The following is a 20696-nucleotide window of genomic DNA, read 5'->3' on the forward strand; positions in this document are numbered from 1 at the left end:
GAATTGGTTAAACATCTGATTTCTGCTTAGGTCATGATCTTAGGATCTGAGGATTGAGCTCTGTGTCATGCTCCCCACTCAGTGAGGAGTCTGCTTGTCCCTCTCCATCTGCTTTTCCCCCTGCTTGTGCTCAATTTCTTCTTCTCTCTCTCAAATAAATAAAATAATTTAAATAACTACATAAATATATAAATACATAAATAAAAACAAATAAATATGAAGTATAAATCAAAGATGGAAATGGAAAAATGAACACACATCTTCTTGGTCCCCAACTTCATTATTCTACCCTTCTCATGAGCATCCTCTTGCTTTAGCTGTAGATGGAAAGTAGAAAGCTGTCTAAGTATGGATCCAGAGCCTGCATCCTTAGAAAAGCAGAAAAAGTACCAGGGGACTGGGAGAAAACAGAGGGGAAAGATAAGAGCAAAGAGGATGGTGACAGGGTAAAGAGGGAGAGAATACCTCAGGAGTTAACTGAATCTTCCTGTTTCCTCTCAGGCCTTGCAGAGGTCAGCAAGGTCAGTGTTAAAGAAATAGATCTGGGAACAAACCCATCAAGATAGAGAATTTATGCTATCCCAGAAAAGAAATTTAAAAATCCTAAAGTAGGGAAAGGACAAAGAGATAGACTATATATGAACCATGGAAAATGAAGTTTATAACTAGGGGGATCTGATATAGGACTTGGGTAACTGTGAGTCTCTTTTAGGATGGAACAGGGGAGAATGTTCTTTTTATTCTTTTTAAAAGTAAGCTCTATACCCAGTGTGGGGCTTGACCTCCTGATCCTGAGATCAAGAGTCACATTGCCTGGGGTGCCTGGCTGGCTAGTTGGTAAAACATCCAACCCTGGATCTTGGGGTCATGAGTTCGAGCCTGATGTTGGGTGTAGAGATTACATTAAAAAAAAAAAAAAAAAAAAAAAAAAAGTCTCATGCTTTACCAGCTGAACCAACCAGGTACTCCTGGGGAGAGTATTCTTGAGGCAAGTGGGGAATTATGTGCTACCCCTTATAGACACATCTACAGCACTCATATGTGTTTGCAGTTACAGAAACTCAGCAGGTATCACCAGCAAATAGTACTGTTGTAGTGCCCCACAACCCTCAGCATGCCCATGGAGTGCCTCAGGCAGAAGTACCAAAATAACACCCTTTCCCTTCTCAGTGAGGTTGAAGAACTGCAGGTAACCCTGCCAGGCCTGAAATACCAAAGCGTTGATTGTGCACAAATTGGGTACGTAATCAAAATAGATAAATGAAGGGAGGAGGGTGGCTTGTGTACATGATCCTGGGCTCAAGATGCAGCAAATTAACCTAGCTATTGTATACAGCATAGGCGGATGCAGCCAATATGTACCCACAGTGCATTAGCCTGATATCCATTGACACTTGCATTCCTGATGAATCTCTGGGAGTGTGGATTCACTGGTGGTTATGGAGGTCCAGGAGGAAACCTACCCTTTTTCAACTCAAAAATTATTAACTGTTGTTTTATCTCTACATATCCCTACTCCCCACCCGTTATTTTGAAACAAATTCCAGGCATCATCAATTTAACATATTTCAGTATGTATTCCTGAAAAGATGAGGACTCACTCATTTTAAAAATAAATACACATATAATAATCATACCTTAAAATGACTATTAAGTCAGTATTTATATTTCCCTGATTGTCTTTTCATTTTATTTTTAAAGAGAGAGTGTGAGCGCAGGGATAGGGGGTTGAAGGGGAGAGTTAGCAGGCTCTAAGCAGAGCCAATTCAGGCTCCATGTCATGACCCTGAGTTCACAATCTGAGCCGCCTGAGCCAAAACCAAGTGTCGGACGCTTACCTGTCTGCACCACCCAGGCACCCCAAGGGAGACAGAGTATCTTAAGCAGGCTCCACGGCCAGCACAGAGTTTCACTTGGGGCGCGATCTCACAACCCCGAGATCATTACCTGAGCTGAAATTAAGAGGTGGACACTAACTGACTGAGCCATCCAGGTACCCTCTTCCCTGGTTGTCTTAAGCATTATTTTCCCGTTTACTACATTGAGTTTACTAAATGAGGTTGAAATATTATAATTAGTAGGTATCTCTTAATAATCTTCTAAATAGTATTGTCCCCTTGCATTTCTCTCTCCTTTTTTTTCTTTTTGATGAAGAAACTAGTTTTTTCTGTGGGGTTTACCAGAGTGTGTATTTTAACAATTGTGCATACTCAAATGTTTTTTTAACCTGTTCTCTGTCTCCTGTATTTGTAAGTTGGCAGAGGCTTATCAGATTCACTTTTTTTTTTTTTTTCCAAGTTCACCTTATAGTCGTACTTCCATCAGGAAATAATGTCTGGTTATGATGCATAGGCAGCCATTAAATCATTATCTAGATCTAGTAATTCATTAGGAGTTGTAAAGTAGTAGTTGTAAACTAATGCTACCATTTATTGTCCAGATATTTCTATAAAAAGAAATGTTTCTTTGTCAATCATCTGCCTCCTATATGAAAGCATTTAGCCATTTTCCCAAGGATGCCTGATTTCTTTGAGTGAGAAAACTGTGTTTAAAAAGCACAGTCTGGGTTCTAGTGTTGCCTTTTCTTTTTGAGCCAGTGCACAGAGCTTTGATTTTTATTTATAAGTCTAGCCTTAAAAATGTCTTTAAGAAAGAGAGTCAACTTCAGTTATAATTGCTTTTAGCACTTTTTTATACTTTCTTAGCACATCTGCTAGAAGATGTGTTAGGGATAGAGAAAGGAGATTAAAACCTCATTCAGTTACATCCTTTTAATTTATCAAATAGAAGTAGAAAGTGAGAAAAAACTAACATTTGTTAGATTATTTTATGAGGCCCTGGGCTTGAGTAACCTTTAAAAACAAACAAAACCTTTTACTATACTCTTAAGAGACGGATCAATATTGTGCCCAATTTATAAATGAAGAGACCAAATCTTAAAGTGGTAGAATTACTTATTCTACCATACTGCCTATGAATAATGGGCAGTTGTGGGATTTTGTTTGTTTTGGCTTTTACATGTAATATGATGTAAGGAATTGACTTGGATTTCCAGTAGCATAAAGGACATCAAAAAGTCGTTGGATTATAACATATCAGATAAAGGGCCAGTATCCAAAATCTATAAAGAATTTATCAAACTCAACACCCAAAAAAGAAAAAATACCATCAAGAAATGGGCAGGGGACACCTAGGTGGCTCAGTGGGTTAAAGCCTCTGCCTTTGGCTCAGGTCATGATCTCAGGGTCCTAGGATCGAGCCCCACATTATCTGGCTCTCTGCTCAGCGGGGAGCCTGCTTCCTCCTCTCTCTCTGCCTGCCTCTCTGCCTACTTGTGATCTCTGTCTGTCAAATAAATAAATAAAATCTTTAAAAATAAAATAAAATAAAATAACCAAATTTTTACTACCTTATTTTACATATGCCAGAAAAATTTGAATTCAATGATAGAAGATAAGAAGATAGAAGTAAAGATCAGGACTAGAGAATGAGAGTAGAAAAGAATAATCTAGGAAACTGGTATCTTTTTTCTGTCTTTTTTTTTTTTTTTTAAAAGATTTTATTTATTTATTTCACAGAGAGAGATCACAAGTAGGCAGAGAGGCAGGCAGAGAGAGAGAGAGAGAGAGAGAGGAGGAAGCAGGCTCTCCGCTGAGCAGAGAGCCCGATGCGGGACTCGATCCCAGGACCCTGAGATCATGACCTGAGCCGAAGGCAGCGGCTTAACCCACTGAGCCACCCAGGCGCCCTTTTCTGTCTTTTTTAATGAAAGGATTCCTGATAAGTGTGAATTTTTAGGTATTGATTTTCTTAAAACCACACAAGCCATTTTCAAATCACTATTCAAACACATGTGAGGGGAACATCCACTAAACATCTGTAGGAAATAGACTTTGATGTCAGAGACTTGTATTCACATTCCAGCTAATAGGTTACTGGGGGTATCAATTTCAGAGAGTAATCAAATTTTTCTTCCTAGAACTTTAAAATAAGCCCACTGAAACTTGAAACAGTTCGTAAATATAGTTTTGTCTCCAAACTACCAGTTTTGAGGGACTGATTTTCTTTTTTTTCCAGTTTACTATAAACACACCACCTACTCCAGAAGACCTGATGTTAAGTCAGTATGTTTACCGACCCAAGATACAGATTTATAGAGAAGATTGTGAAGCTCTTCGGCAGAAGATTGAAGAGTATGAAAGTTTTTGTGTGTGTGTTTTGTTAGATGGGTGGATAATCTCTGTGGTAAGGTTTTAATTAGGCATTGACATAGGAAAAAGTTCATAGCATTAACTGGCGGTGTCATACGGAATGTGGAAAAGAATCAGGTTTGTAGGCAGACAGATTGAAGCTCAATCCTGGCTACAGCACTAGCTATGTAACTTTATGTAAGATATTTAACCCTTCATTTCAACATCCATAAATTAGGAATAATAATACCTACTCAGTAGGTAGAAATGAGCAGTAGCATTAGTGTATATAAAATATTTTCACACCATTTGTAGCAGAAAGTGTGTCCTCAGTAAATAGTTAAAAGCTTATGATATCATGAATTGATTGCAAAAGAACATCGTCAAAAGTAGATAATAGGAATTTATAAATTGTGTCTGAAATCAAGATTATCTTAGGGTTTATAGTTTTATCACAATTTGCCCTTGATTTGGAGGTCAGAAAGTACATGATATTACACAGATTATTGCTCAGTGCTTTGGTATATGTAGATCCTGCATACTAATTTACAGATTAGGTATATCTAAATTCCCTCAGGTAAATTAGACTTGCAACCCAAAATATATTTTATATCATACTTATCTAGAACTATTCAACTAAATTTAAACCAGCCTAACAAACAGAAAAAAAATAAAATAATTTTTAAATAGCTATTTAGTTTTTAAACTAAAAACTTAGGATGCTGTTAAATTATCATACTGCAGATTTGCCTGATTCTGGTTTTTCATTCAACAACTATATATTGAATACCCATGCTGTGCCAGGCACTGTCATAAGTACTAGGGTTCATCACTGAATAGGACAGTAAAATTTTTTTTCTTCATGTTGTTTGAAAGAGTTAAGTGTCTAAAAACTTGTCTTAGAATGTTTCATTTTGAATAAAATAAGATCTCACACACAATGCACAGTCTGTTTAGATGTGGTCTACTGTTTGATTTTATATTTATGTTCTTGTATATAATATATTCCAACCCTGATAGAAATTTATTTCTCATTAATAAGAGACTAATATATAATTTTGCTACGTTTACAAATGCTATTGTATAAAGGTGAGATAGGACTGGGAACTGACTTGGGAACTTTTACTTAAAGTAATAGCTACAAGTTCACAATTATCCATTGATAGGCCCTAAGGATTCTTTAAAAGCAACATGTTTTCATATTGGAACAAGTTGAGATTGTAAGGGAAGTTTTTCTGATTTATAACATTCTTGAACTGTTCTACAAGTGTTGAAATAATCAGGCTGACCACTGTTCTTGAGTTAATTTCCCCCTTTTTTAATATAGAAAAGGACTAGGAAGGATTAAATTAAGTATGCCTGTAAATCTGAGTTGATTCATTCAAGCTGACTTCTGAACCCTGTGCTAATTATTAACTTTTCTATATTTTATTTTATTTTCTATATTTTAGATTAAAGCTTTCTGCATTGAACCAGGATAAACTGTTGACTGATGTAAATAGGAACCTGTGGGAAAAAATGAGACACTGCTCTGATGAGGAGGTATTTTTAACTCATTTTCTGAATAGGAATCAGTATAGACATTTTGAACCTGTTATTGTGAAATAAGTAACTGTTACTTGATAATTAGTGACAAGTTCTTTAACTTTTCAGGTATAATATGTTAGGTTTTTATTTAATTACACGAGTAATTTTTTTTTTTTAAGATTTTATTTATTTATTTGACAGACAGAGATCACAACTAGGCAAAGAGGCAGGCAGAGAGAGAGAGAGAGGAAAAAGCAGGCTCTCCGCTGAGCAGAGAGCCCAATGTGGGGCTTGATCCCAGAACCCTGGGATCATGACCTGAGCTGAAGGCAGAGGCTTTAACCCACTGAGCCACCCAGGTGCCCCAAATTACACGAGTAATTTTTAAAATACATAATCTTTTCAAACCAAAATGTCCAATTAAATATATGAAATATGTTTAAAGTTCATTTAGAATTTCCTCCTACTTGTATCACTTAGATTTAGATGAGGAAAAGATTTACTTTAAGTGGTTAAATAGGACCTCATTTATATTGCTCTAATATATTAAGAGTTTTATTAATTTAGGGCCTGTCATTTTCTAACTTGTACTATGAAAAATAATTTAAAAACAAGAATTAAAATTAAAATCTTTGGGTCTGTTTTTAAATTATTTATGTTATTAAGTTTGCAAATGAGATGTGCCCTGCCTTAAGAATCAGTCTAGGATAGGCAGAATAGCCCACAGCAGCTGAACTAGCCTTCCCAGACCATTTGTCTTACTTAACTCATTTGTTTTAGTACACCTTAACCTTTAATTTTCCCTTGCAGCTGAAAGCCTTTGGAATTTACCTGAACAAAATAAAATCACGTTTTACCAAGATGACTAAAGTCTTCACTCACCAAGGAAAAGTGGCTCTCTACAGCAAGCTGGTACAGTCAGCTCAGGTAATTTGAAACAGTTAACAGCATAGAAAGAAAGATGTATTAAAATTACTTTATAGTGATTGTAGAATACGAAGAATGTTTCCTAAGGAACATGGTTCATAAAGACGTAGGTTTCAATTTATCAAAAGTGGGAAATCTGGCATCTTGAGTAATTCTAGAATATATTTACAAATATGGACCTGTGTCTCATCTCAAATTTGTTATCTATTATACATGTTGAAATAAAACAGTATAGGATTCTGCTCTTCCATTGCTAAGGACTATACTGGAGTATTATCTTCCTCATAGTCCAGACCCAACTGTGCATGTTTATTTTTATTTGTTTATTTATGTTTTTTTTTTTTTAAGATTTTTTTTATTTATTTATTTGACAGACAGAGATCACAAGTAGGCAGAGAGGCAGGCAGAGAAAGAGAGAGGAGGAAGCAGGCTCCCTGTGGAGCAGAGAGCCCGATGCGGGGCCCGATCCCAGGACCCCAGGATCATGACCTGAGCTGCAGGCAGAGGCTTTAACCCACTGAGCCACCCAGGTGCCCCTGTTTATTTATGTTTTTAAGTAATCTTTACACACAACGTGGGGCTCAAACAACACCAAGATCAAGAGTCACACGCTCTACCGACTAAGCCAGCCAAGTGCCCCTTTGTGCGCATGTTTAAAGTCGCATTTCCCAAAATGAGTGTACTCTGCATTAAAAAAAATTATCTTTCCATTGGCAAATAATTCTGAGAAACAATATGTGCCATATTACCCCTTGGAGAAATGTAATAGGTAGCATATTAAAGTCTAAAGTCAGAAATAGGGGCGCCTGGGTGGCTCTGGATTAAAACCTCTGCCTTCAGCTCAGGTCATGATCCCAAAGTCCTGGGATCAAACGCCGCATAGGGCTCTCTGCTCGGCGGGGAGCCTGCTTTCTCCTTTCTCTCCGCCTGCCTCTCCGCCTGCCTCTCCGCCTACTTGAGATCTCTTTGTCAAATAAATAAATAAAATCTTAAAAAAAAAAAAAAGTCAGAAATACTTTTTTTAAGTCTAAAAGGAACAAAACATGCTATAATTCTGTTTAGTGATTTGACCATAGAACATTTTTTAGGAATTCTTTTTTCGGGAATACATGGGTGGCTCATTTGGTCAAATGTCTGCTTTTAGCTTAGGTTATAATCCCGAGGTTCTAGGTTTAAGCGCCTGTCAGGCTCCCTGCTCAGCAGGGAACTTCCTTCTCCCTCTCCTTCTGCCACACTCTATCTCTCAAACAAATAAATACGATTTTTAAAAAAGAATTCTTTTGGGGGAGCACCTGGGTGGCTCAGTTGGTTAAGTGTCTGACTCTTGATTTCGGCTCAGGTAGTCATCTTAGGGTTGTGAGATTAAACCACAAGTCACACTCCACACTGGGTGTGGATTAAGATTCTGTTTCTCCCTCTCCCTCTATTACTCTCCTCCCCCATCTAAAAATTTTCTTTAAATAAAAATAAAAAATAATTCCTTTTTCGGGAGAGCATCTGGCTGGCTCAGTCAGTGGAGTGTGAGACTTTTGATCTGAGTTATAGATTTGAGCCCCATATTGAGTATAGAGATTACTTAAAAATAAAATCTTTGAAAACAAAAAGATTTTTTTTTTTTTTTTTTTTTTTAAAGATTTTATTTATTTATTTGACAGAGAGAAATCACAAGTAGGCAGAGAGGCAGGCAGAGAGAGAGGAGGAAGCAGGCTCCCCGCCGAGCAGAAAGCCCGATGTGGGGCTCGAACCCAGGACCTGGGATCATGACCTGAGCCGAAGGCAGCGGCCCAACCCACTGAGCCACCCAGGCGCCCCTGTTTTTTGTCCTTTTTTTTTTTTTAAAGATTTTTTATTTATTTATTTGACAGAGAGAGATCACAAGTAGACAGAGAGGCAGGCAGAGAGAGAGAGAGAGGGAAGCAGGCTTCCCGCCGAGCAGAGAGCCCGACGCGGGACTCGATCCCAGGACCCTGAGATCATGACCCGAGCCGAAGGCAGCGGCCCAACCCACTGAGCCAAAAAACAAAAAGATTTTTTTTAAGTAATATGTATTTAGTATCTTATATGGAAATACTGTAATAAAGGAAAGTACAAAAATAAGTTTATATTAATGTTATGTATGCTTTTTAAATACATTTTAAGTCCAGACTTGAAGCTTCGACCTTCATTTTAAGATTTTCCTGTTCATGATATAGCAGTATGTCAGCGAGTTTAACCATTTATAATGTTTAAATATTTTGTTTAGAGGTTTAACTTGACAATATAATATTGTGTGTTTAGAATGAGAGGGAGAAACTTCAGATAAGGATAGATGAGATGGACAACGTACTTAAGAAGATTGAAAACTGTCTCACTGAGGTTGAAATAGGTAATGTGTTTTGAATACTTTTCCAAAAGAAAATTTAATTTTGTCTAAATGCTTCCCTATAGTATGGATTGCTGGTATCACTTATGTCAAGCCTTGTATTAGCAACTTGAGACATTAAATTAGAGCAAAATAAAACTCCTTTCCTGTGGTCATCTGCAACAATCAACAAGAGATGCTCAAGATAATAAATCTCTTTAGAAAGCTCTTCATAATCTAGACCATAACCTTACTTTTTAAAATAGATGAACTTATTGTCTTTGAAAATGATCTCTCCTTTCAGTTTGATCTCACATAATTCTTCATTGTTAGTGTTATTGTCCTGAAACTGCTTTCTCAAAGATCATGAAATTCCTCATAATCATCAAATTTGGAAGCTCTTGGCCCTTAAACATCTTGACCTCTCAGCATTTGACACTGCTGATTATTTTCTTTCTGAACCTTTCATCTCCCTAAGCCTCTGTGATATTGTACTATCCCGACTATTTGCTTTCTTCCTGAGTATTTCTTTTAGTCCTTCTGTTTGTCTCTCTCTAATCTCCTGTGTAGGCATTTAGATTTTATCATCTAGTTATTTCTATGTTCTCTCCCTTACTGCTTTCATCTGCTTTAACATTTGTATTTATATAAATGATTCCCAAATTCAGTTAAATTCACCAGATACTGTGCTTAGCATCAGAAAAAAAGATATTGTAAACACAGATTTTGACTTTCAGTAGCTTATAATTATTCTGAGCTAAGGCATCGTTAGCCTCTCTCTTGAGGTCCAAACTTAATCTTTCTAGCTTCCTGCTGAACCTCTATGCAAAAATATCTCTAGGTACCTTAAACTCTGTGTGAATAAAAGGGAATTTATTGTCTTCTCCCATTTCTAAAATAAAGCCTGAAAACTTGCTCTCATATGATGTTTCTTATCTATATTAAAGGCATCGCTATTGTTATAAAGTGTAAAAAGCTAAAAACTTTCTTTGTCTTTGAGTTTCTCTTATCAAGTCCTGTCATACCTACTTCTTCAACATCCCTTGTATTCTTTCCCATTCCCATTAAGGCTATCATTAATTCTGATGTGCTATTTCAAGTTTTCTAACTAATCTATCTACACTCTTACTTCATTCTCTTTCCAGTCCAACCTGTGCATTGTTGCCAGATTAAATAATTATGAAGAACAGTTTTCATTATTTCATTGAAAAACTTATCTTTCCATTTATAACAAAGTCCAAACACCAGACCTTGACATTTAACATTCTCCATTTTTTTTCTCCAGCCCTTTATAGATCTTCCTTTCTTACATGATTTACTTTTAGTTTTTATTATACATCCCAAATTCCAACCAAATCTTGTCATCTCTATGCAGTAGTGCCACTTCGTCTTTGCTAGTACATTCTTCTGTTTTCTACCAAAGGAGGTAGTCATCTCCCTTGAGCTCCTATAGCTATTTTGTTAGTCCTTCTTATAGTAGCCATACATCTACTTGTAATTACAGTTTCTTTTGTGTAGCTTATCTCCCTAACTAAATTGTAAGCTCCATGGAAGAATCTGCCTTTATTTTTGTCCATATCCCTCAGAGTTCTTAACACTATGCTTTGTTTTGAGTATAAATGCATTGCATTGATAATACGAATTCCATAATCTTGATTGCCCTACCCCTTTGTTCATTACCTTTCTCTCTACTTCACAGACAAAAAAAATAGAAGCTATTAGGCTACAACTTCTAAACTTTCTATTGCCAAACAAACCTTTATATATCTATATTCATTCTTTCATCCATCCTTCTTTTCCCTGAGACCAATCTTTCCACCTAAACTTTGAGTTCCATTCCCTCTTCTTAGGAATTTCATATCACTGATTTTTCCTAATCTCTTATGTAGTCCCTACCTCCTCTCTAAAGGATATATTCACCTCTCTTTTATCTTTAAAATACCAAAAACCACACTTCCCTCTCTAGGACTTACTAACAAATAGCTCTCTATTTCTTTCTCATTCCTTCATTATTCCTTGTGCAAATACACTGAGTACTTACTCTGTGCCATGTATAGTGCTCAGTGCTAAGAATACTATGGTGATAAAAAAAACAAAAACTTAGGAGTGCCTGGGTGGTACAGTTGGTTAACCAATCTACTCTTGGTTTAGGTTAGGTCATGATCTCAGTGTTGTGAAATCAAGCACTACCCACAATGGGCTCCAGCTCAGAGTGTAGTCTGCTTAGATTTCTTTCTCTTCCCCCATCTCCTGTTTACACACATGCTCACTCACTTGCACTCTCTCTCTAATAAATAAATAAATATTTTTAAAAAATAAAAACAAAAATTATTATGGCCTTGTGGAGCTTCTCATCTAGAAAAGAATATAAGAATTAAACACATAGGGGGTGCCTGGGTGGCTCTGTTCGTTAAGCATCTGCCTTCAGCTCAAGTCATGATCTGGTCCCGTCCTGAGATGGAGACCCACCTCAGGCTCCCTGCTCAGCAGGAAGTCTCCTTCTCCCTCTGCCTCTCTCCCAACCCCCACTTATGCTTTCTCTCTCTCTCTCTCTCTCTTGCAAATATATCTTAAAAAAAAAAAAAAGAATTGAATAGTTTTATGGTAAGTGGTTACAAAAGAGGGGTTACATGGTGCTTCTAAGGTCCTGAAATAGAAATCTAACCTAGTCAGGTCAAGACCAGCTCCCCTCTGAGGAAGTAGCATTTAAGCTAAGAGCTGAAGACTAAGGAAGAGTTAAAGTGAGGAGGGGAGAGTAGACTATTGAATATGAATACACATGCAGAAGCTCTTATGGGAAAGAATATACCAAGTACAAGGTCTGAAATAAGGCCAATGTGGCTAGAATAGAAAAAGCATAAGAGAGAACATGATCTGAGCTAAAGCTGGAGATGTTAGCTTTAGGGGTCTGGCCATGGAGGGTCTCTTAAGGAGTTTTGACTTATAAAATAAATTTATATAAAGAACTAAAGAGAAAACATGAAATATTTTTAAGAATTAAAAAGAACAGGGATGCCTGGGTGGCTCATTTGGTTAAGCATCTGCCTTCAGCTCAGGTCATGATCCCAAGGTCATGGGACTGGTCCCACATCGGCCTCCTTGCTCAGTGGGGGCCTGCTTCCCCTCTACCTGCCGCTCCCCTGCTTGTGTTCTTTCTTTCTTTCTCTCTCTGTCTCTGACAAATAAAGAAATAAAATCTTTATTTTAATTTATTTTATTTCTTTGTCAGAGAGAGAGGCAGATGCACAATGACTGAGCCATCCAGGCACCCCAATAAATAAAATCTTAAAAAAAAAAAAAAAGGAATTAAAAAGAACAGGAGTGCCTGGGTGGCTCAGTCAGTTAAGTGGCTGCCTTTAACCTGGGATCGAGCCCCACATTGGGTTCCTGCTTCTCCCTCTCCCTCTGCTGCTCCCCCTGCTTGTGTGTGCACGCACACACACACACACACACACACACACTCGGTCAAATAAATAAATAAAATCTTTAAAAAGAAGTTTTGTTTCTGATATAAAAATCTAAACTCAGTTTGGATCTGGGAAGGGAAAGGGATTTTAAGGATGACGTTTTAAGTTTTCAAAAGCAAATTAAAATTTTAAAATGTGCATGCATGCATTTGTATATGTGTATCTGTTCCTGCTTCTTGTCCATGGGATTGCCTAACAATAACTTTGATGTATGCAAATTATATTTAAACGATTTCCACCTCTAAGTGGCCCCTGAGAAGTTGCTGTTGGAGATCATTGCTGTACAGCTTGAAGTTCACTTGTCTGCCACTAGAAGCAAGTCTTTGTATGAAATTATAATTATAGCTCAGTGCTTTATTGGTGAGGAAGATGGGGAATGATGAGTGCTTGTAAAATATTGTTAACTCTTCATTTTGGGACCATCTTTTTTTTTCTCATCTCTGGTTATTTTTGACTGAGATATTCTAATGCACATTGCCTACTTAGAAACTAAGAATTTGGAGGATGGAGAGAAAGACAGTCCTATGGAAGAATGGGATTCTGAAATGAGAGCTGCAGAGAAAGGTAACTGAAGGGGTGCCTGGGTAGCTCAGTTGTTTGAGCACCCAGTTCCTGATTTTGGCTCATCTTAATCTCATGGTCATAAGATCAAGCCCTGAATCAGGCTCTGCACTCAGTGTGGAGTTTGCTTGTCCCTCTCCCTCTGCTCCTCCTCTTTCTTTCTTTCTCTTTCTCAGATAAATACATAAAATCTTTAAAAAGGAAAAGAAAGGTAACTAAATTAATTAAGGAAGTAAAGGGGGAAAAAACAATCTATTTAGGTGAGATTAAATGATACAGAATTTTCAGTAGAACAGATGATTTTTGTAGCAACATTTTAATGTGTCCATTCTGACAAATTTGTTTTGTTTTCTTTCTAAAGAACTGGAACAGCTGAAAACTGAAGAAGAAGAGCTTCAAAGGTCAGCCTTCATTTGGAATGTTAAAAAATAAGCTAAACTTTACATGACTGAATGACTTCTACCTCCAAAAACTGAGGAGATGAGGCACATGAGTATTGACTTAAGACTGACTCAGGGCTTCTGCTCCACCTTGAACTTGATCCATCTTAGTTGACAACATTTTCTAAGCCCTTACTGTTTATAGGGTGTTAATCCAAGGTAGTACTTCTCAAGCTTGAATAATATCAGGATCCTTTCAAAGAAAATTAACCTAGCATTAAGCTGTTTTTATATTTTACTTTTATAATATACTTAATTATAAGTATAAAATGAGGTATATTTTTCTTATTGTTATGGATCTCATTTAACTATAAGAGTAAAGTGAACCAAATATAAATAATGACAAACTAATAAAATTCCAACTGACAACATTAACTTGACAGTTGATAATGTTTGGCTAAACTTAATACTAGCAAAATGACTAACAAGGTATAAGTTCTATTTAACGCTAATAAACTAAAAAAGCCAATCACGGCCATCAAAATTATGGCATGTCTAGTTTTAAGGTGGGCATTCTTATGACCTACATTATGGTTATATTTTATCATCAAAACAAAGAGTAAATTTTAATAATCTTAAAGAATATGCAAACCTTCAAGGATGCCTTCATGGATCCTAATTTTGAGAACCATTGACTTAAGCCTTTCCTAATTAGACCCACATTTCTAGATTAATGCTTATCAAAGAAAGAAAGAAAGAAAGGAAGGAAGGAAGGAAGGAAGGACGGACGAACGAAAGAAGCCTAAGAAAACAAAAATGGATGCCATTCACTTCAGTGGGGAGCTGTCTAGCATGTGACTTTTTGACTAAAATAAACCTTTATTTTAATGGAGTCCAAATTGTGACAATAGCCTTATCTCACTCTGAATACCTACTTTGATTTGCAGAAATCTTTTAGAACTGGAAGCACAGAAAGAACAGACCCTTGCTCAAATAGACTTTGTACAAAAACAAACAGATAGAACTGAAAAGCTACTGGATCAGTTGAGGTAAGAAAAAGTAGGTGTCATTAGTTTGTGTTTTATCCTGTGCCTTTGTAGTTGTCTAAATCTATTACAGCAATTGACATGTGTTTGTAATATGTATCGCTGTTTTGACTTATAATACTATACATTCTGAAAAAGAGTCATGTACCCAACATCAAGTATAGTGGCTCAGTGGGTTAAGCCTCTGCCTTCAGCTCAGGTCATGATCCCAGGGTGCTGGGATGGAGCCCTGCATCAGGCTCCCTGCTTAGCAGGAAGCCTGCTTCTCCCTCTCCCACTCCCCCTGCTTGTATTCCCTCTCTCACTGTGTCTCTGTCAAATACATGAATAAAATCTTTAAAACAAAAATATTGATTGTCTCCCAAGCCAGTAGAAAACTTCAGCAGCTATTTCTGGTATGGTTAGCATGGTATCAGAAGTTAACTCTCTTCTTCTACCTCAGAAAAAAATTCTTTGTCTTTCTTCCTCTCCAGCTTGTCTGAGTGGGAAGTCATTGAGTGGAGTGATGATCAAGCTGTATTCACTTTCCTTTATGACACAATAGAACTTACCATCACCTTTGGAGAGACAGTAGGTAAGTAGCAAAAGTAAGATAATTCCTCTGCATGAAAACGTATGTCAGGGCGCCTCGATGGCTCAGTGGGTTAAGCCTCTGCCTTCAGCTCAGGTCATGATCTCAGGGTTCTGGGATCGAGTTCCGCATCAGGCTCTCTGCTCTGCAGGGAGCCTGCTTCCTCCTCTCTCTCTCTGCCTGCCTCTCTGCCTACTTGTGATCTCTGTCTGTCAAATAAATAAATAAAATCTTTAAAAAAAAGAAAATGTATGGCAAACTCACTAAAGAGTCCAATCTTTATTTTAATATAATAACTATTGACATAATGAAAGTGCTGCTGAAAATCTTAGAAAAGTTGATCACTTTAATTTCTGATAATAGAATTTTGTTAGATAAGGAATAAAATAAAAATTCAGCTAGTGAAAGTTGACCTTCATTGGATTACATTAGATGATAGAAATTTTACATATCCAAATAATGGGTCAACATGCTATTTGCGTCTGTTTTTCTGAGTTCCTTTTCTCCATCTATGTTTTGTGATAGCGGATTTACTCTAATGGCTGGTGACTCTTAACTTTTTTTTGTACTTAAGTTAACCTAAAAAGTTAATTGGAAGTTCTGTGTTTGTGTTCTGTGTTATATTTCTGGAAGCTGGAAGTCCAAGATCAGGGTGTCAGCATGGTCAGGTGAGAGTCTTCTTCCAGGTTGCAGACTTCTCATTGTATCCTTACATACTAGAAGACCAAGCTGTTTAGGGTCTCAGTTATTACAGCATTAATCTCGAGCCCTCATGACCTAATAAATGCCTTCCAAATGTCCATCTCCTAATACTATCACAGGGAGAATTAGGATTTCAATATGTAAAATATGATGGGGGACACAAACATTCAGACCATAGTACTCCCTTTTCACTAAATAAATTTCTGTTAATAATCCTTAAGAGCTCAACTCAGTTACCACTTCTGCAAGAAAGTTTTCCCTGACTCTCCGTTTACCCACTCCCTCTACTATTTGCCCTCTTATTATATATATTCTCATTGCTTCCTGCGGTTTTCCTTAATAGTGCTTATCACTGATTGTAGTTTTTGGTGTTTATTGGTATAATTATCTGTGTATCCACCCGAGGTATAAGCTTTTTGAGAATATAAATTGATTGTCTGTTTGTCTCATTATCATATCCTCAGTGCCTAACACATAGAAGATATTCAACAAAGTCAAAAGAATCCAAATTTGAGAGACAGGCAATAACTCTAGAATTTGGAGGAGGAAAGCTCTCCTGGCTACTCATTACCCTAATGCTAAAAACATAAATCATTTTCACTGTATTTGTAAAAAGATAGTCAGTATGAAGAGATCATAGTCATTTTTTTATATGGTGCCTGAAAATAGTATCTTTGCACAAAAGTTAGGAATCAAGGAGGAGGCCTTGTTAAATTTACAATAAATGTACTACACCTTAAATTTCCTTCAAAGACTTGCCAGTAAATATAGTTCAGCAATCTCAGGGGAGCCTTTACCATTATTCTTACCAACGAATAATATGATTTAAGGATATACCTTTAGGAGAACCTGGGTGGCCTAGTTGGTTAAGCATCTGCCTTTGGCTCAGGTCTTGGTCTCGGGATCTTAGGATTGAGCCTTACGTCGGGCCCCCTGCTCAGCAGAGAGCCCGGCTCTCCCTCTCTCTTCCCCTTACCCTACTCATGCGCGCACACACTCTCATTCTTAAATAAAATCTTTAAAAAAAAAAAAAAAAAAAGACACATCTTTAACTGCCTATATAAGAAAAAAAAACCCTGCTACCCAGAAAGAGTAGGATTCTAAAGTACTGAGTTGTATGTGGCTTAAAATCAGAAAATAAAAAGAAATAATGGGGTATCTGGGTGGCTCAGTCAGTTAAGCATCCCATTCGATTTCAGCTCAGGTCATGAGATACAGCCCTGTGTGGGGCTCTGCACTCAGCATGGCCTCTACTTGTCCCTCCCTCCCTTTACTCCTCCTTCTCCCCTACCCCTGCCTGGCTTGTATAGGTGTATACTCTCTCTCTCAAATAAGTAAATTAGTAAACAAACAAACAAACAGTGCTACTCTTATTCTGGTTCTTTCTAGTTGGTCTCCCTTTCCTGGACAAAGCTTATAGGAAGATTGTTGACCTGAATTTTCAATCTCTGTTGGATGGTAAGTTCAAACACTTATCCACTAAAAATGTGTTGAATATTTACAAGTATAATTTGCTCCTTGAGAACTCTTTCATATACAAAGTAAACATAAACCATAATAATAATAATAATTTGTCCTTAGAAATGTGTACTTGAGGGGCGCCTGGGTGGCTCAGTGGGTTAAAGCCTCTGCTTTCGGCTCAGGTCATGATCCCAGGGTCCCAGGATCGAGCCCCGCATCAGGCTCTCTGCTCAGCAGGGAGCTTGCTTCCTCCTCTCTCTCTGCCTGCTTCTCTGCCTACTTGTGATCTCTGTCTGTCAAATAAATAAATAAAATCTTTTATTTTAAAAAAAAAGTGTACTAGACATAAAATTTCTTGGATAATGTTCTAAATGTTGGGTAGGATTTTAAAGAAACTATTTTTTAAAATATTACTAGATTTTAAGCAATGATTAATGATAACTATTTCCATAATTCAAAAATTACCATTCTGAGTACTTATTCTAGATCAAGCAGTTGTATTACTTATATCAACACTTTGAAGTAAGTATTCCTTGTTTTATAAATGGGCAACTATAGCTCAAAAGAAGTAAGCGTGTTTAGGATCCCTCAGGTTGTAAGGAGAGTCAGGATTTAAACTCATTTGCGTTATATTTAAACTTATGGTTTTAAGCAAGTTCTATTCCGTATATGATAAAGGTTTGAGTTTTTATAAGAATGTCTGTGGGGCACCTGGGTGGCTCAGTTGGTTAAGCATCTGCCTTTGGCTCAGGTCATGATCCCAGGGTCCTGGGACTGAGTCCTGCATCGGGCTCCTTGCTCAGTGGAGAGCCTGCTTCTCCTTCTTCCAATCCCCTGCTTGTGCTCTCTCTGTCAAATAAATAAAATCTTTAAAAAAAAAAGTCTGTGTTCACTATATATACACATTGATTTATGTGCTTGAAAATAAAACAGAGAGGATACTTAAATACCTAGTAGTTTGAAGGTATTTCTAGCTTATGTGTATAAGATATTTGAAAATAAGTAATACCCTGTTTTGATTTGTTTTTTTCCTTCCTTAGAGGATCAAGCTCCTCCTTCTTCCCGTTTAGTTCATAAGCTTATTTTCCAGTACATTGAGGAACAGGAATCCTGGAAGAAGAAATGTACAACACAGCATCAAGTACCTAAGGTAAATCTGATTGAAATATTTTGAAGGAAAATTATGTTATCTGTCCCAAAAAACAGAACTGAAATGTTAAGTATATAACATTAGATCCTGAAACTATAAAAATATTAATTGTTTTACTTCAAGAGATTCTTTATAAAAGAGCCATTAAAGGAAGTGGTAGCATGGCCGAGTGGTCTAAAAAAGCCATTAAAAATTGAAATGTATTCATAATTTTCCCCCCAATTTTTCCTAGATGCTTCAAGAAGTCTCACTGGTAGTGAGCCATTGTAGACTCCTTGGAGAGGAAATTGAGTTTTTAAAGAGATGGGGACCAAATTATAACCTAATGAACATAGATGTGACTAATACTGAGTAAGTATATTAGTTCCCCAGGGCTGCCATAACAAAGTACTACAAATTGAGTGGCTTAAACAACCCACAGTTTATTGTTTCACAGTTCTGGATGCTAGAAGTCTGAGATCAAGAACTTAGCAGGATTGGTTCTTTCCGAGGAGCTATGAGGGAGAGTCTATTCCATGACTGTCTCCTATGTTCTAGTGATTTGCTGGCATACCTTGGCTTTAAATACATAATCCCAGTATCTGCTTTCATCTTCACATGATGTGCTTCCTGTGTGCATGTTTGTGTCCAAATGTCCCCTTTTTATAAGGACACCAATCATTTTGGGTTAGGACACCATCTCACTCCAGTAAGACCTCATCTTAACTAATTAAATCTTCAATTATCTTATTTTCAAAATAAGGTCACATTCTGAGGTACTGGAGGTGAGGGCTTCAACATGGATGGCAGGAGGGAACATAGGTCAACCTGTAACAGTAAATAATGAGTAAAAAATGTATTAAAAATGATTTAATGAGTTTTATGGCCAACAATGAAAATGATACTAGTAATAATAATCTTTGTTCCAGATTTTTTTTTAAGATTTTATTTATTTATTTGACAGAGATCACAAGTAGGCAGAGAGGCAGGCAGAGAGAGAGGAAGGGAAGCAGGCTCCCCACTGAGCAGAAAGCCCGATGTGGGGCTCGATCCCAGGACCCTGGGATCGTGACCTGAGCCGAAGGCAGAGGCCTTAACCCACTGAGCCACCCAGATGCCCCTGTTCCAGATTTTTTACCCACTGTCCATTTAATAAGGACAAGTAAATAATGTACCATCTAAGTTTCACATACGAGTATAAAAGGGAAATGTATTTGTTTCACTCTGTTTTTGTTTTGTATTTTTAATTGAGGATCTTGTCTTTTATAGATTGAGACTTTTATTCTCCAGCTCTACAGCATTTGCAAAATTTGAGATAACTTTGCCTCTCTCAGTCCATTTTCCAACTGTCCCATTACCTTTCTCCATTCAAAATCACCTTGGAAACATTGGGTAAGTAAAGGGCCAGCAGGATAGGGCTCCTGAATACTTTTTTACCTAGGTTATATCATTTGAAGGAGCTCTCAAAATGTTCAGAAATAATGTATACCATTACTGGATATACCAGTAATGGATAATCCATAGTGAGTGCCAATTGTCATTTCTCTCTGACTTCATTTTGAAAAATTTGTTCTCTTAAAGTCAGTGGCCTTCATTTCTAGTTCCAGTGGATGCTGGAGATCATCGGTCTATTCTTTTACACTTGCTCTACTTTTTGAATACTCTTAACCTACAACAGGAATGAAGAAGGGAAAAAAATGGGCATAAGCTTAGCCTAGATCATATATAAATAACTTCTGTGGACTTAAAAACAGAATAATCACGTATCACTTAATAATCACTTAAAAAGTTGTGTAATCATAATGCTTTTGTAACCAGATATAATAATATTTCATTCCGACTATATATTTTGTGACTTTTTAGACACACTGCTGACAGTTTTTAAGATGGTCGAGTTTAGAATACACCCACCTCAAATCCATCACCCAACAGTTGATATTTTTAGCTAAGTCAAGATACTTCACAGTTCATAAAGGATTGCTCTTAGGCCTTGTTTTTGGAATCTCAGTTCCTGTTGGACAGGCTATTTCTAGAAATACCTATCTGTGCTTTCTAAGAGACTCAGAGACCATACCCAAAAACATGAATTCCAATGAAATGGAGGTAAGTTTCCAGAAAAATTAATGAAACTTTTGTTCTTTCCAGCCAAGATGAAATCACTGCAATTCTATCTAAAGTGCCACTGGAGGACAACTACCTAAAGAATGTAGTCAAGCAAATTTACCAAGATCTGCTTCAGGACTGCCATTTCTACCACTAGACGCATGGACTATAACTACAAGAGCCAAGCACAGTGCACTTCATAATGATATTATGTCAGCTTATCTATCTCTGTTTAATTTTTGTCTTTAGGTCCTAGAAAGAAGCCTAGTAAAATTCCTTCTCATGACATTA

At 37.0% G+C, this 20696-nt stretch overlaps 1 protein-coding gene across 2 annotated transcripts in view; it reads left to right on the plus strand.

Annotated features, from left to right (window-relative positions):
- Positions 1–20696, plus strand: part of KNL1 (kinetochore scaffold 1) — a 71399-nt gene extending 50703 nt beyond the window's left edge. The window contains exons 14-26 of one of the 2 annotated variants that reach the window (XM_047737718.1): positions 4078–4193; positions 5642–5732; positions 6528–6644; positions 8922–9009; positions 12939–13016; positions 13375–13414; positions 14341–14442; positions 14913–15013; positions 17102–17170; positions 18214–18323; positions 18556–18674; positions 19572–19694; positions 20448–20696. In XM_047737718.1, the coding sequence (XP_047593674.1) occupies positions 4078–4193; positions 5642–5732; positions 6528–6644; positions 8922–9009; positions 12939–13016; positions 13375–13414; positions 14341–14442; positions 14913–15013; positions 17102–17170; positions 18214–18323; positions 18556–18674; positions 19572–19694; positions 20448–20562 (1269 nt within the window). In that variant the 3' untranslated portion in view covers positions 20563–20696. The remainder of the gene's footprint in view (positions 1–4077; positions 4194–5641; positions 5733–6527; positions 6645–8921; positions 9010–12938; positions 13017–13374; positions 13415–14340; positions 14443–14912; positions 15014–17101; positions 17171–18213; positions 18324–18555; positions 18675–19571; positions 19695–20447) is intronic. The other variant, XR_007128748.1, reaches the window with a different exon arrangement.

This window comes from Lutra lutra, chromosome 7 (genome assembly GCF_902655055.1).
Source record: "Lutra lutra chromosome 7, mLutLut1.2, whole genome shotgun sequence".
In the NCBI taxonomy this organism is placed as follows: domain Eukaryota; kingdom Metazoa; phylum Chordata; class Mammalia; order Carnivora; family Mustelidae; genus Lutra; species Lutra lutra.